The 13,890-nt window shown below is 40.0% G+C and overlaps 3 protein-coding genes across 4 annotated transcripts; 2 read left to right on the forward strand and 1 right to left on the reverse strand.

Moving 5' to 3' along the window:
* Nucleotides 1-2,034: 2,034 nt before the first annotated feature.
* LOC118282445 (zinc finger protein 628) lies at nucleotides 2,035-5,284 on the forward strand. Its single transcript, XM_035603523.2, has 2 exons — nucleotides 2,035-2,136; nucleotides 4,196-5,284. Exons 1-2 carry the CDS (start codon nucleotides 2,035-2,037, stop codon nucleotides 5,282-5,284), a joined length of 1,191 nt encoding a protein of 396 aa, XP_035459416.2.
* A 17-nt stretch (nucleotides 5,285-5,301) lies between these two features.
* Nucleotides 5,302-8,323, reverse strand: LOC118281555 (40S ribosomal protein S4). Of its 2 annotated transcripts, none has more exons than XM_035602139.2 (6): nucleotides 8,177-8,323; nucleotides 7,547-7,805; nucleotides 7,109-7,206; nucleotides 6,526-6,697; nucleotides 6,308-6,437; nucleotides 5,302-5,459 (listed from the first exon to the last, which is right to left on the reverse strand). In XM_035602139.2, the coding sequence occupies exons 1-6, from the start codon at nucleotides 8,177-8,179 to the stop codon at nucleotides 5,330-5,332; spliced, it is 792 nt and encodes a 263-aa protein (XP_035458032.1). In that variant the 5' UTR covers nucleotides 8,180-8,323; the 3' UTR covers nucleotides 5,302-5,329. The 2 variants fall into 2 exon arrangements, with proteins under 2 accessions (XP_035458032.1, XP_035458033.1); XM_035602140.2 differs by having other exon boundaries at nucleotides 7,908-8,208.
* Nucleotides 8,324-10,047: 1,724 nt separating this feature from the next.
* On the forward strand, nucleotides 10,048-12,120 carry LOC118281554 (uncharacterized). The gene is made up of 2 exons (XM_035602138.2): nucleotides 10,048-10,235; nucleotides 10,475-12,120. The coding sequence occupies exons 1-2, from the start codon at nucleotides 10,165-10,167 to the stop codon at nucleotides 12,045-12,047; spliced, it is 1,644 nt and encodes a 547-aa protein (XP_035458031.2). The 5' UTR covers nucleotides 10,048-10,164; the 3' UTR covers nucleotides 12,048-12,120.
* The last annotated feature ends 1,770 nt before the right edge of the window (nucleotides 12,121-13,890 follow it).

Consider the following 13,890-nt stretch of genomic DNA (forward strand, 5'->3'; position numbering starts at 1 on the left):
TTCTGAGTTTGTTTTAATCCTTTGGTAGTAAGTACATATAAAACCTGGTAAAGTTGTAATCCACCAATGAGAGTGACAATAGTAGCAGGAGATACCTATCTAAGTAAGTGGGTAGTTACTCTAACATCATAAGAGGTGATAAATGGGACAAGCCCGCCACATCCTCATATACCTGTCCTGTGATGTGTGAGCTGTTATACTTGCTTCCAATAATAAGTATGGCAAAACGCCTAAACGCATGGAAATTAATTGTAGACTCGACAAGGTCCGTGTAATAAACTACACCTGATGAAACAATTAAATTATCCAACATAGTGTTACGCTCAGATTGCCAGAGACCACACTCCCAGATTATGTGATGGGCGGACTGCTCGTGTTGCAACTCCGCTGTCGAACATTGGCACCATGGTGAATCTACGAGTTTAAATGAGAACAATTTGCTTTTAAAATGCCATTACCCAGTAAGAAATTGGGCAACACAGTGATTCACCTCCAACCATGTCCTCTCCAGTCGCTCATGCACGCATGGAAAGATCTGATAACATATTTGCCTACCGATGTCGGTGATATTATGGGTGAAATGGTATGGACATATACTGTATACTGTACCCTAGACAGACTGACTGGTGAGATACGTTCAATATTTGAGGACGTGTTAGTATGCGAACATATATCATGAATAAAATAACATAAAAATGAAATATTAAATAACTTCTTAGTAAACTTCTTACACAGTACATCGAGAGTACGGTATTTATTTATTTGCAGCGCTATCAACACAGAATACCTAGCTACACTGTACAGCCTACATCGAGACCTATCCCAATTTCACTTATTTTTAGAGATTCGATAAAAAATTGCACCTATTTTTTTATATCAAGTTAACGAGAATCGAGTACCGAGTCTCTACATTGAACCTATTTCACCAGCCACACGGAAAATGTATGTATTGTATGTACATACACTATAGACATGAGGTTGCAAGCACGATTACCGGGCAAAAAATCGGATTTGATTCTCGGGTTGGGCAAAGTAGGTAGTTAAGTGCTGTTCAAAGGTGACAATTTTGGTCTGAAAATGTTTTAATCGAGGTATTCCACATTGGGTACCCGTGTAAATGGCACCGATAATATTCCACTTACGGCACCCACACTTTTATATTTTATTCCACATAATTATGGCACCTGCGCACAAGTAGATATCTACCTACTAGTGTTGGGAAAACGGTTATCAGCACGTTAAATAATATCGAATACGATCCGTAGAGCGTTTAATATATCATTCATCAAGTGAAACCTACAGCATAGAGCAGTTGTGTGTTTTGAAGTACCTACTAGGGTATCATAAGCAAGTTGGAGTTTTACATCATGTACAGCACAGAAACTAGATTACTGGGCGGGTGCCCAATGTGGAATACCTCCAAAAATCTACCGCAATTATTTTTTTTTAATTTTTGCCATATGCTTATCCATTTCTATCCAGGATTTCATTCCACTTGGTAGGTAACTTGGTACTTTTTATTTTCTTTCATTTTAAGTTTTTATAGCAAGGTATCTGCACTGAACGATCAAAGCAAATCATGTTTGAGAAACGGAGTGGGGAAGTAGGCATCTTTTTAAAATTACCTACCTCCATAGTTATGAATTATTTAACGATTACTTCCGTAGGTAGGGTAGCCAAGACCTTAGTTCGACTAGCTATCTACTCACCTCAATATTGTTATCAAAATTAATTAGGTATCAACTACTTAGTTTAAGTAAGTATTTGAGGAGTTCCTAAATACCTACCAATAAACATCAGAAAGTAAGACCGTCCTACAGCTGTGTAACCACAAACACAATAGTGTAATTAACTAACAATTTGCGGAGGGCGCGACGGAGATTTGGAGTGAGAGAGCCACCCTCCGCCCTCCGGCGGCCGGCTCCGGGAGGGATGCCCGGTATATAGCGAGCACTACCCTCGCCGCGGTCACAGTCAGGCACTGGCCGCGCACCTTGCGCCGGAGTGGAGCGACGAGTGAAGCAGTGCACGCGCATGGCAGTGCTGTGTCGGCGCGGGCTGCCGCGCGGCGCCGTGTCGCGCGCCTTCAATGCTGGCCTACTGCTGGACGCCTGCAAGCGACCTGACGCGGACCCTGTGAGTACCACCTTAGATATCGACTGCCTATCTTAGATATAGACCTAAAAATCTTAGGTATTTTCTGTCCGGAATATGATATATCGGTACCTACTTATTGGTTACTTTCCTAAGGTTCCGTACCCAAACGGTAAAAACGGGAAACCTGTCACCGCTACCAAGCTGTATTTCATGAACAGATAGCAAGACGGTTGAAATCAGACAGATGTAGGTAGTAGATACCTAAATACCTAACTACCTATTTCTGTTGCAAATCAATCAAGTGGGAACATCTTTCTTAACTTTTGTTGCTTTTTAGGTTTTTATTTTTGAAGTTAGTATTTTTAATTACAGTTTTATTTCTTTTTACTACAAGGTCCGCCCATACCTCATTACCCCAAAAGGGTGCAGTTTTCATCAATAGGTACAAATAATCCAAACCCATACACGGGGTCGTTGTTGACTGATCGAGAACTTTCCTTAACTGTCTTTCGACTCCCAGTATCAGGAGATCGGCTCGATCTTTATCAAATTGGACTTCCCACTGATCTATGCAGATGGATTGCTGACTTCCTGAGGGATAGGTCAATTCGAGTAGTCATCGATGGCTGCTTGTCTGACCAAGTTGGCATCAACGCCGGATCAGTACTTTCAGCAACGCTCTTTTTGCTGCACATCAACGACCCGTTTAAGCCCGGTATCTTTGAGTATGCAGATGACAGCACAGTTGTTGAAAGGTATGTGTCCGATGCGCGGACTAGCGGAGCACAGATCCAGTCTCTAAGAGAATCCATGGTCGAACGATAGAACTCGTCCTTAAAGGCGGTCTCCAATTGGGGTGACGCCAACTTGGTCAAGTTCAACGCTACCAAATCCCAGGCGTGTCTATTCTCTGCCAAACGGAGTCAATTTCCGCTGGCTCCTACGTTCTGAAATATATCCGTTCCAATATCGGATCATCTTGAGCTTCTGGGCGTAACTCTATCGCCTACATTAAACTTCGGGTCTTATATAGAGTCGAAGGCGCATCTGGCTGGAGGAAGTTGGATATCCTCTGGAAGGTGAGACGGCACTTTACATCAAAACAACTGCTGAGCCTGTACCAAGCGCAGGTTCGGTCATATGTGGAGTACTGTTCTCACCTTTGGGACGGCTCGGCTAAATTCCAGCTCAATGTGCTAGAACACATCGAATCAATGATGAAGCGCTTGTAGAAGCCCGACTTCAAAGCCTTGAACACAGGCGCAAGGTTGCAAGCCTTTCCGTTTTTTACCGGATACATTTCGGAGAGTGTGCGGGGGAATTGCACAACTTGATTCCCCCGAGTCCTTTCCATCATCGAACCGAACAAGACGAGGCGTCACCGTTTCATGGTAGATGACCCACTCGCACGAAGCGCTTCGCTTCAAGCTCCCTTGTGCGAACTGCTAGGGAGTGGAACTCCTTGCCGGAGTCTGTGTTTCCTGATGAGTGTAACCAGGGTGTCTTCAAAACCCAAGTGAATAAGTTGCTCATGGGTAGACGTGCTTCGTCGTTGACCGCATCATCACTTACCATCAGGCGAGATAGTGGCCAAACGTCAACCCATAAAATGTAATGTAGTGGTTTAAGTACTGAATTAAATCATTAACCAACATATAAAAATTTCCAATTTCCCTCGTTTCGCTTAGGATACCGACGTCCGATCCCGACCTGGTTGAAATGGGACCACCTTCGAGTTTTCAATAAAAAGAGATTCCCCAAAATTCTCTTAAATAAGTCAGAAAGTGTACAAAATACCAAGTAGCTAAAAATGTTTCGATATTTTTTCTGTAGAACCGACAACTGTACAGCAAGGATATTTTGAATGGTGCACGTGATAGTATCGATATTTTGAATAAGAAACTTGTGTAAGTCCCGGCGCGAATGATGATTGTCAGATTCTAACGTGGAGGGGTTAAGTTCGCGCATTGTGTACCTATTTCTCATTTAGTTTAATCTTTTATTGTTCTTAGGACTTTCTTTCTACCAACAAAACGAATAAAATTAAATGATGAATTTATTATTTTACACTCAGACTGTCAATATTGTGCGAACTTAGCCCCCCCACGTCAAAATATATGGCATACATAGTGTATGCCACGGTTGTGCCGGTAGTTCGAGTGACGAAAGACCAGAATTATTACATTTACATCTGCACGTTTTACAGATATACGTGGAGCTAGACAGCGCAGGCTGGCTGACGAGCGCCGGCGGTGGGGCCGAGGCCGGGGCCGGGGCCGGCGCCGGGCCCGCCGCGCTCTGCGTGCGCGCGCGCCTCGCCCCCACCGCACTGTGCGCCGGCGCGCTGCTGTCCCTGTGTCCGCCCGCGCCACAGTCGCCACAGTGGCGCCACTCGCCGCTGCCGCAGCCCGCGCTCGCAGCGCGCGGCGAGGCGCCGGTGTCCGTCTCCGCTCACCTTCGCCTGCACGTGACCGACCACTTAGCGCCGCATGCAGAGTTTCTGTTGTGGTTTGCAGAGGACGTACTGGCCGCCCTGGACATGCCGTTCCTGACCTTGCAAAATATCAGCGGCCGCATCGACTACGCCTGTCACAAATGTGGCACCACATTCGACGAACCTAATCCACTCAAGGTCCACATGTTCCTATCCTGCGCCGCCTACGAGCCCGAGCACTTCTGGCGCCGAGTCGTAGCACGCCTGAGGCCGGCCGAGTACGCGGCGCCCGGGCTGGCGCCCGCCGCGCTGGAGGCGCTGGCCACGGAGTGGGGCCGCGCGCGCGGGGGCCACGTGTGCGTGTACTGCGGCAAGTTGTACTCGCGGCGCTACGGACTCAAGATCCACCTCCGCACGCACACTGGCTACCGGCCACTACGCTGCCGCCATTGTCGGCGCCCCTTCGGCGACCCCAGCAACCTCAACAAGCACGAGCGCTTGCACGCAGCACGGGGCCGGGCCCCCACATCGGGCCCCGCGCCGGGCTCCGCCCCGGGCCCCGCGCCGGGCCCCTACTGGTGCGCACAGTGCGGGCGCGCGTTAGCTCGGCGCCGCGACCTGGAGCGACACATGCGCACGCACGCGCGAGACAAACAACATGACACATTCAGTGACACATTCAGTGACACATTCAGTGATACGCTCAGTGACGCGCTGTGTGACACGCGCTCGGAGACGAGAGACTTGAAGTGACAAATGAAACACAGTGGTAGATGTAAGAGTTTATTGTTTACTGGGCTACTGGCCCGCGACCTTGGCGGCGATGCGCTTGTCTCGCTCCTCTGCGATGGTGAGACGCACTCCCTTGCCGCGCGGGAGAGAAATGTAAGCCTTCGTGCCCTTGCCAATGATGAAGACGTTGTTTAATCTGTAATAAAATAATAACTACATGTAGTTAAATCTAAGCTAAATGACAAATATGTAATATATTTGTGAAATGATGATATTAATTAAAACTGTGATAAGTAGTACATTATTATTCAAGAAACCTTTTTTACTTGCTTTGGTTTTATAATCAGAAGGTTCTACTCGACAAATGAACATTGCTTATAAGTTGTTCTCAACTTACTACCGCAAAATATGAATAGCTTGCTATTTGGAAAGTACTAAATTTATATTAAACTGGTTTCTTCCAGTGGCCGCGATCCCGGGGTTAACAAGTAGCGTTTGTGTTATTTCAGAACATAAAATTTACCCATCCCAAATTTCAACTCAATCCATTCAGCTGTTTTGACATGAACAACATACATACACACACACAAACTTACATTTTGCATGTATAACAACAGTGCAAAGTAATTTAGTCGAAATTACCTACAATAACAGGGCAAGGTCCACTGCGGGTAACCTTGCGGTTATATGTATAGATGACCAGGTAGGTAGATATATAGGTAAATTATATACCTTTTGTGATGTAACAGGAGAAAAACTCAAGAGATGAATGATTTTATAAATGCATGAAGGACTTAGCTTTTGCCAGCAACTTTTATCTGTATTATAAAAAGTGGCTGTGTTATTCCAGAACATAATCTACCCCTGTTCCAAATTTCTATAAACACACACACAAACTCAGAAGCTCACAAACATTTGCATTCTCATGAATGCATAGTTTAGTATGCATTAGTAAGATATGACCACCATTCATGTATAAAGGTGGAGGGAAGATATTTCAGGCAGTTGGTTATGAAAGAAATCCATAACAGAATAATGACTCACCTGGTGGCAAAGGTGTGTCCTGTGGAATCCTTAATATGTACAATGTCAAATGATCCGGGATGTCTCTCACGGGACACAATGGTGCCCACTCTTCCCAAGTTCCTACCGCCAGTGATCATGCACAGATTGCCTGCAAACATGTATTATTCCATTAGTATAAGTGAACAAGTTACATAATGCAGTCAAGTTGTCCAACATATTGTCAGGAAGAAGCATACCTGACTCAAACTTAATGAAGTCCATGATCTTGGAGGTGGCAATGTCAAGTTGCACAGAGTCATTGACTTTAATGAGTGGGTCGGGGTAGCGGATGGTACGTCCGTCATGTGTCACCAGGAATGGCACATTCTTAGGGCCAGTGGACACACGCTTCACCTTGCAAAGCTTGTACTGTAAGAAGCAAATCATTCATGTTATACACAAGTATCCAAAACATCTGGACATCCATTGTTTCATTACAATTTACAAACAGTTTCATTTTGTGGTTAATAAATGAAAATACATATCAAGTCAGGTTTAACATCTAACATTCATCAAAGACTGGCTGTTAAACCATTTATAAGTTCATACAGAACATGTCACATGTCTATTATTATCCAGTCATCTGTTCAAGTTGGTATGCCAGTCAGTGCCTAGTATATGTATCCACAGTTAAAATTATAATTTAGCCATATTTGACCATATTTATGAACATATTTATAAGGAATAAAACATGATTACACTAAAATAAAGTATTATACATAAACCTTTAATTATAATTACAATAATATAAGGTTATAGTGTTTTTTTACAAATACTAACCTTAGCTTCTTCAGGCGTGATACGGTGTACTGTAAAACGACCTTTTACATCATAGATGAGGCGGAACAATTCATTTGTCTTCTCAATAGAAACAACATCTGTAATGATATAAATAAACCACATGAAACTACCTCTTCACCCACACTAGTGTCTCTCTGTATAAACACAAACATTGGCGTTCTGAAAGTGTTGCATTACCATGTGCACACACCCATGGCTGCTCTGACATTAATAAATGGCATTAAGTTCCACAATATTCACAACAGATATCGTGTTGTTGAAAGAACATCACAAATTAACTAAATTTGTAACATCAACTGATCATGCAGTTGTAAATAAATAAACAAATACTTCTGTCATACAGTAGACTTAGAACTTATCTGGCAAAAGTATAACATGAATGGCATCAGAGTATGATGAAGCACGCGTACAACTCACCCATGAAGCCAGCAGGGTATGTGGGGTCTGTCCTCACTTTACCGTCCACCTTGATCAGCCGCTGCTTCACGATCTTGAGCACCTCATTACCGGTGAGCGCGTACTTTAGCCGGTTGCGCAGAAAAATCACCAGCGGCAAGCACTCGCGAAGTTTGTGAGGACCAGTCGAGGGTCTCGGCGCGTACACGCCGCCCAGCTTGTCCAACATCCATGCTTTGGGAGCGTTAAGACGCTTCAAATGCTTTTTGGGTCCACGAGCCTAAACAAACACAATTTATATCAGACCACAAACTTAACCTATCATTTATATTTTTGAACTTTACAAATTAAAATATCACATTCCGCACTGTATTAAGCTTACCATAAGTAATGGTAAATAAGTTTATACAATTATTAATAATCAGTATATGTTGAAAAGAAAGAAACAGAGCTCCAGCTTCTAATGAATTTCGACTGACGAAGTGTTTTTAGATATCGGCATTAATTCACAATCACCGAAATTCGTAAAAATCTTGACTAAGATCATTCAATTTAACACAGCGCTTAAAGAATATGTAATTAATATTTATGAAATACCAAACACTTTCAAGATTTAATCGGATTTTTATCAAGTTAACACAAGAAACTCACCATGTTGGACACAAACTTTTAACAAGAAAGAAACGTCAACCGAGAATCTTGACAATATCAACTATTAAAAAAAAAACAATTTTTGTTTTTGGTATGCTTGGAACCCGGGTTTATGGCACTGTTAAGAAAAACGTCTTCTTTTATTTTCCAAATTTCCTAAAATTATATTTTTTATTTTAATTTCTATTATATTTATTCAAAATTCTCTAAAATTATATTCATTATTTTAATTCCTATTATATTTATTCAAAATTCTCTAAAATTATACTTATAAATACAAAATAAAATAATATTTAAAAATATAAAAATAGGAGCTGATCAGTAAATCAGTAGCGGGAGCATGGTCCAATCTACTGGTGGTTAGGGTTCCAGAGACAGAAACCTCCTCACAATACGTGACGTTTCAAGGACTACTGCCTTCTACATCAGGAGATCCATCCGCCCAACCCTAGCCTCCTTGATCCATCCGCCCAACCCTAGCCTCCTAAGGTAGTTGTTGAGGCTGTTGGGTATTAATCCGTTGGCCGACAAGACTATCGGCACAACGATAGCCGAGTCCACATTCCATATGTCGACAACCTCGTGAGCCAAGTCAAGATATTTTATTTGTTTATCTTTCTCAGCTTTCACGAGGTTCTCGTCATGGGGGATGGTGACATCGGTTATCATCGTGCGGCGCGCTTGTCGGTCTATCATCACTATATCAGGTTTACAATAGTCTTGCCAGTAATGATAGATCGATCCCAGTACAACATGATATGGCCGTTTTCAAGAACTGGATCGGACACATACTTGTAGTATGGAACCTCAAACTCAACAATGTGATAGTGCAAAGCGAGTTGCTGGTGGTGGATAATCTTGGCCACCTGATTATGTCTATGCAAATATTCACCATTAGCCAAATGACCTCAACCAGAAATGATATTATGTCTTAATAATTAGTTATTTTAATATTATTATATAGTTTGTTAAAAAAAAATTCAAGGAAACAACAAACATGTCAATTGAGAAAGTAAATGAGTCGATAACCAGTGCGATTTATTTTGTTGTACTAGAAGTAAACATGAATAATGATCCCTTTGTGCACAATGAAAGTACACCAAAGGACAATATTCCCGGTTAATGCAGGACTATTGCATAACATGGAAGAAAATGATTGGGCAATAGAAGTCTAGTTACCATATCAGTCCTATACGGCAACTACGGAATACTATGGCCCCTGCCCCTGACTTTAAGCCCTAGATTGGTAAAAACTGCCGAACGACGACGACTAACCCATTCTAGTAAAGTTTCAACCCCAAACGGTTCAAAAGTACAATTACCAATTAGGCTATTATACTTTCGCCGGATCGATATGCTGAGCTTGGAAGATGGGATGGCGCAAGAGATCAACGCAAGTGGTGTCCCATACTAAAGGCCTACCCATAGAGCAACGCAGACCTCATGTTGCTCTATGGGCCTACCCATATTCCAAAAGAATATGGACATACCAGCAGGTTTCTTGCCATCGTCATGTACCAAACCATTATTCGTCGTAAGCCGTCAGCATGCTATAAGGTAGCTTGTACGTTGACGGAGACAAGAGTCCAACGAATAATGTCATTAATATTAGCATGTTGAGCAAAACGAAAATAAGAAAGGCCGTGGTGTCAAAGGCTGTTAACTGCTTCACCGCAACGACAACGATTAGGCGAACAATTTGTGTGTCCACAAATTCTAAGTGAAATAGTTAGTTTATTTGTTATGTTTGGAAATTTTACACAAAATTACAGAAAAATCACGACGTTCAAGACCATAAACTAGTACTTAGGGCTAAGACTGTCAAAAGACATGACCGAAGTGACAGCAGTTTAACATTGACATACATTACATTACCTGTCAATATTGTCAATGTAGTTTATGAACATATTTTGAGGTTATAGTTAATATTGTTTCAGGTTATATCATTTTTATAATGTGACTAAAGTAGATAATGATATAAATGTTTAATGGATTCTTCTTCTGACAATAGTTTTGCTTGGACGGATACTTCAACTGACAGTGTAAACAGTACTGCAATGTAAGTATTATAATTTTGTCTAATGTTGAGTTTGTTTTGATGGCACTTTTGTTCAAATTCAAATTAAAATACAATTAACTTTATTTGTAGATCATGCTTACAGAAGATGTAACAAGATTAATGTTGACCAGCAATGTCTGGCCATCAACGGCAATTTATTATTTATTTATGTGAAATTTCACTAATAATTAAACAATTAAGTAGAAAACCCATAAAGCATCTGACTTTCAATTTTTCAGGGCGACTAATGCATTCAATGGAATCAATACACATAAGTCTGATAAACAGATTAAGAAGAAGAAAGAAAAATTATCCAGGATACAAGAATCTATTGATTTAAAAGCTGATATGGATATAAAAGAAGAAGCTAATTTCAGTAGCATTAAAAGTTTTATCAAGCTAGAGCCGGACAGTGAGAATGATTTTAAAAAGAAAAAGAGAAACAAACACTTGGCCAGCAACGGCACCCAGAATGAGTCACAAGACTCTGCATCATATGACGAGACGTATCTCGATATGAAGGTCAAACTAGAAGAGACTTCAGTTGTGTCCTCTAAGAAACATAAGCAGAAGAAACGGAAACGCAGTTCAAGTGTAGATTCAAATTCCAATTGCGAAGTAAACCATGAGCATACACATACTTTAAATGAAGAAACTGATGATGACACTAAACCTATGAAAACAAAGAAAATTAAGAAATTTAAAAAAGAAGACAGCAGCAATGATCACACAGATAATATATATTCAACAGAGCCAGATGTAAGTGTACAGGAGCAAACATTTAGAAATAGTGAAAGTAAATATAACAATAGTTCTGTTATTGAGAACAACACTCTACAGGATGGGAGTGAGGAAGAAAGTAATGGTGAAATATCTGCAATTAAATGTGATGACAGCCAAGTTGTCCATGCTATATCATTCATGGACAAGAGTTTAGAAAAATCTAAATCACGAACTAAAAGAATATCAGATAGAATACGCTTTGAGGACGACAATGATTCTACTATTCATGAATCAAGTCCTGAAGAAGATGATAATTCCTCTGAACGTAGTAACAAGCCATTAATATTGAAGAAAGTCTTGAAAACCAACCCAAATTTAAAACAAGTTCTTCATTCATTTAACCGTAATGCTTGTGTCAACCAAAATGATGAAATATGGGTTCTAAAGTGTCCTAGAGAAATTAACATTTCAGATTTTACTAATACTACTTTAAATATTCACGGAAAATGCAAGGTAAAGGTGTCTGGCCAAACATATGAAGGTAATGCTGAAGAAGAACAATCGGATACATTGTCACTTCTGGCTCTAGATCATAACAAACTTAAAATTAAGAATATATCACTCAATGGGGTTATTACTTTACGTAAGAGGATCCCAAAGGCACATTTCCGTGATGATAATATAATGGTAAACAATCAAAGTAACTTCATACCACTCCCAGAAACTAAATGTCGTCATCCTCTTTTTGGGTCTAATTATAAGAAGTCCTTAAAAATACCTGCAGCTATATCAGAACGTCTAAATATGCAAGCCAGTGGAGAGGTAAAAACTGAAAAGAAAAAGAAAAGGAAAGACAATAAAGATGAAAATAAAGCTGCAGAGATTGATTTACAAGAACTGAGTGTCTCTGAGATGAAATCAGAACCTGGTTTACCTGCAGAAGTAAGAGAAAAGAAAAAAAAGAAACGTAAACTTGTTGATGATGAAGGTCCTGCAAAAAAGAAAGTGAAGCGTATCAAAACTGATCCTGAGTCAGCAGAAGCATGGGAATCAGAGAAAGCTATAGAAGAAAATTTATTTAATTTTTGATACATCTTTGTAATACCTACCTACTAATTAAATCTTATTTTTATTAAAGGTCATAACCATGTGTTCTACATAATGAACCTCTCAATTTCTTTACCTTAGACTGATAATACATTATGCCGCTGCCGAGCCACCACGGCCAAGGCGTCATATATAACTTGTAAGGCTTCATGGGACTAAAACTCCCCAAAAATAACTTTTCGAGCACGTTCTAATAATATTATTGTATATGTACTTGTATAGGTACTAGCTTCTGCCTGCAACTTCCGCGTACAATTGTGTCTTTGGCAAACTTTTCTTCCAGTTTCTAAATCACGCTATATATACGTTGTTATATTGTTATATACGTTTGTATTATATATGATTGTTTATGATCCATTTCATATTTTTTTATTCACATACCTAGTTTTCAGTCATTCAATGGATAAAAATTTGGTGATACCGAACCAAGGTATTGCAAATAAGTGTCTTTTAGATCAATTAGCCTTTAACCATCGAAATCATATTATTATACCCTATCTATAATATGTACTTATATTGCCCAGACCCCGTATGTTCAGTGTGTAATGAAATCCGTCCATTACACACTTCCGTATACGAAGACACTTTTTTACTGTTTTATTACAAGTACCTACAATTATGTACAGGGACAGTAGCTATTGTTATTATATTTCATAATATTTTCTGTGCCCATTGGTAAACTCCACAGAACATTATATAGGTACTAGTCGGGTCGACTCAGCAGTCAACTAATGGCTAATGTGTCTGTAGTGTAATCTTTATTTTCTGATCTAAATATTTGAATAATTATTTTTGTGTTGGATAGTGCATTTATCGAGGAATACTATACTATAAAACGTCACGCTATGACCAATAGGAGCCAAACAGTGGATAAAAAAATATGTAGATACGAAAGTAATTCACGTCTCTATCTCTTCTTTACGCCTACCTACTGTACTGTGTACCTAACTACTGTACCGACAGATTTGAACAATTCTTTTTGTGTTGGATAGTCCATTAAATTGCATAATAAATTTTGTTGAGGAAGGTTATTATAAGCTATCAACAAGCATCATGCTACGATCAGAAAGAGCCGAGCCGAGCGGGTGAAACCGCGTGGAAGTAGCTAGTATAATGTTTAGTAACTAAAAACCAAAGTCATCCACTCGTTTGACCCATAGTCAAGTAAGGAAGTTGAGGTTAAACCCAAAGCCAACAAAAATTTAATTTGTGCCGGTTATTGTTATAGGACGCATAAAACCAAACGTCTGTTATAAAAGCATCTGTTGTAAAATAAGACATATAAATAGATCATTACTATCGACTTTTCATGTTTATTTTATAATAACTATCATGAGACATACTAAATTAACTATTATGTTTTTCGGCGTATTAGCGTAATTGTTTCACGTTGAACTCGGCTTGTTTTATTCCGAAACGTAAGTGTAATGTATAGCCTTTAGTATTTTTGCTTGAAACTAATCTAGTTCCTCGCGAAACAATTAATACGCGACTTAACTAAAAAAAAACATTTTTAATCTTGACAACCCTAGAATGTCACTCTGTCTGTCAATCCATATTCCATCGACGTCTTACGATATGTCAATGTTTACTTCTTTAGAAAATAAGAGACGGATCTTAGGACTTTTAGAACTAGCAGGTTTTTGAGGATTTCCTAACTGATTTTAACCAACCTCATAAAAAATTAAAGTCACCTACATGGAAATCCTAGTGAATTGTCAAAGATAGGGGTGTGCCTTAGCGGATTACGAATTGCAATTATCGATATTGATAAAATATTAAGCGTAAAAATACAGTTCCAATACTAACGTATTTATTTTTAAAA

Source organism: Spodoptera frugiperda, chromosome 20, assembly GCF_023101765.2.
Source record: "Spodoptera frugiperda isolate SF20-4 chromosome 20, AGI-APGP_CSIRO_Sfru_2.0, whole genome shotgun sequence".
Taxonomy (NCBI): domain Eukaryota; kingdom Metazoa; phylum Arthropoda; class Insecta; order Lepidoptera; family Noctuidae; genus Spodoptera; species Spodoptera frugiperda.

Bases quoted from the DNA above. Each gene is read 5' to 3' on its own strand.
- LOC118282445 (XM_035603523.2), top strand. From the start codon at position 2,035: ATGGCAGTGCTGTGTCGGCGCGGGCTGCCGCGCGGCGCCGTGTCGCGC. The intron at 2,137-4,195 runs GTGAGTACCACC...GTGCGAACTTAG, and splicing joins AGCGACCTGACGCGGACCCT to CCCCCCCACGTCAAAATATA.
- LOC118281555 (XM_035602139.2), bottom strand. The intron at 7,207-7,546 runs GTGAGTTGTACG...ATATCATTACAG, and splicing joins ATACCCTGCTGGCTTCATGG to ATGTTGTTTCTATTGAGAAG. The intron at 6,698-7,108 runs GTTAGTATTTGT...TGCTTCTTACAG, and splicing joins TCACGCCTGAAGAAGCTAAG to TACAAGCTTTGCAAGGTGAA.
- LOC118281554 (XM_035602138.2), top strand. From the start codon at position 10,165: ATGGATTCTTCTTCTGACAATAGTTTTGCTTGGACGGATACTTCAACT. The intron at 10,236-10,474 runs GTAAGTATTATA...TCAATTTTTCAG, and splicing joins AGTGTAAACAGTACTGCAAT to GGCGACTAATGCATTCAATG.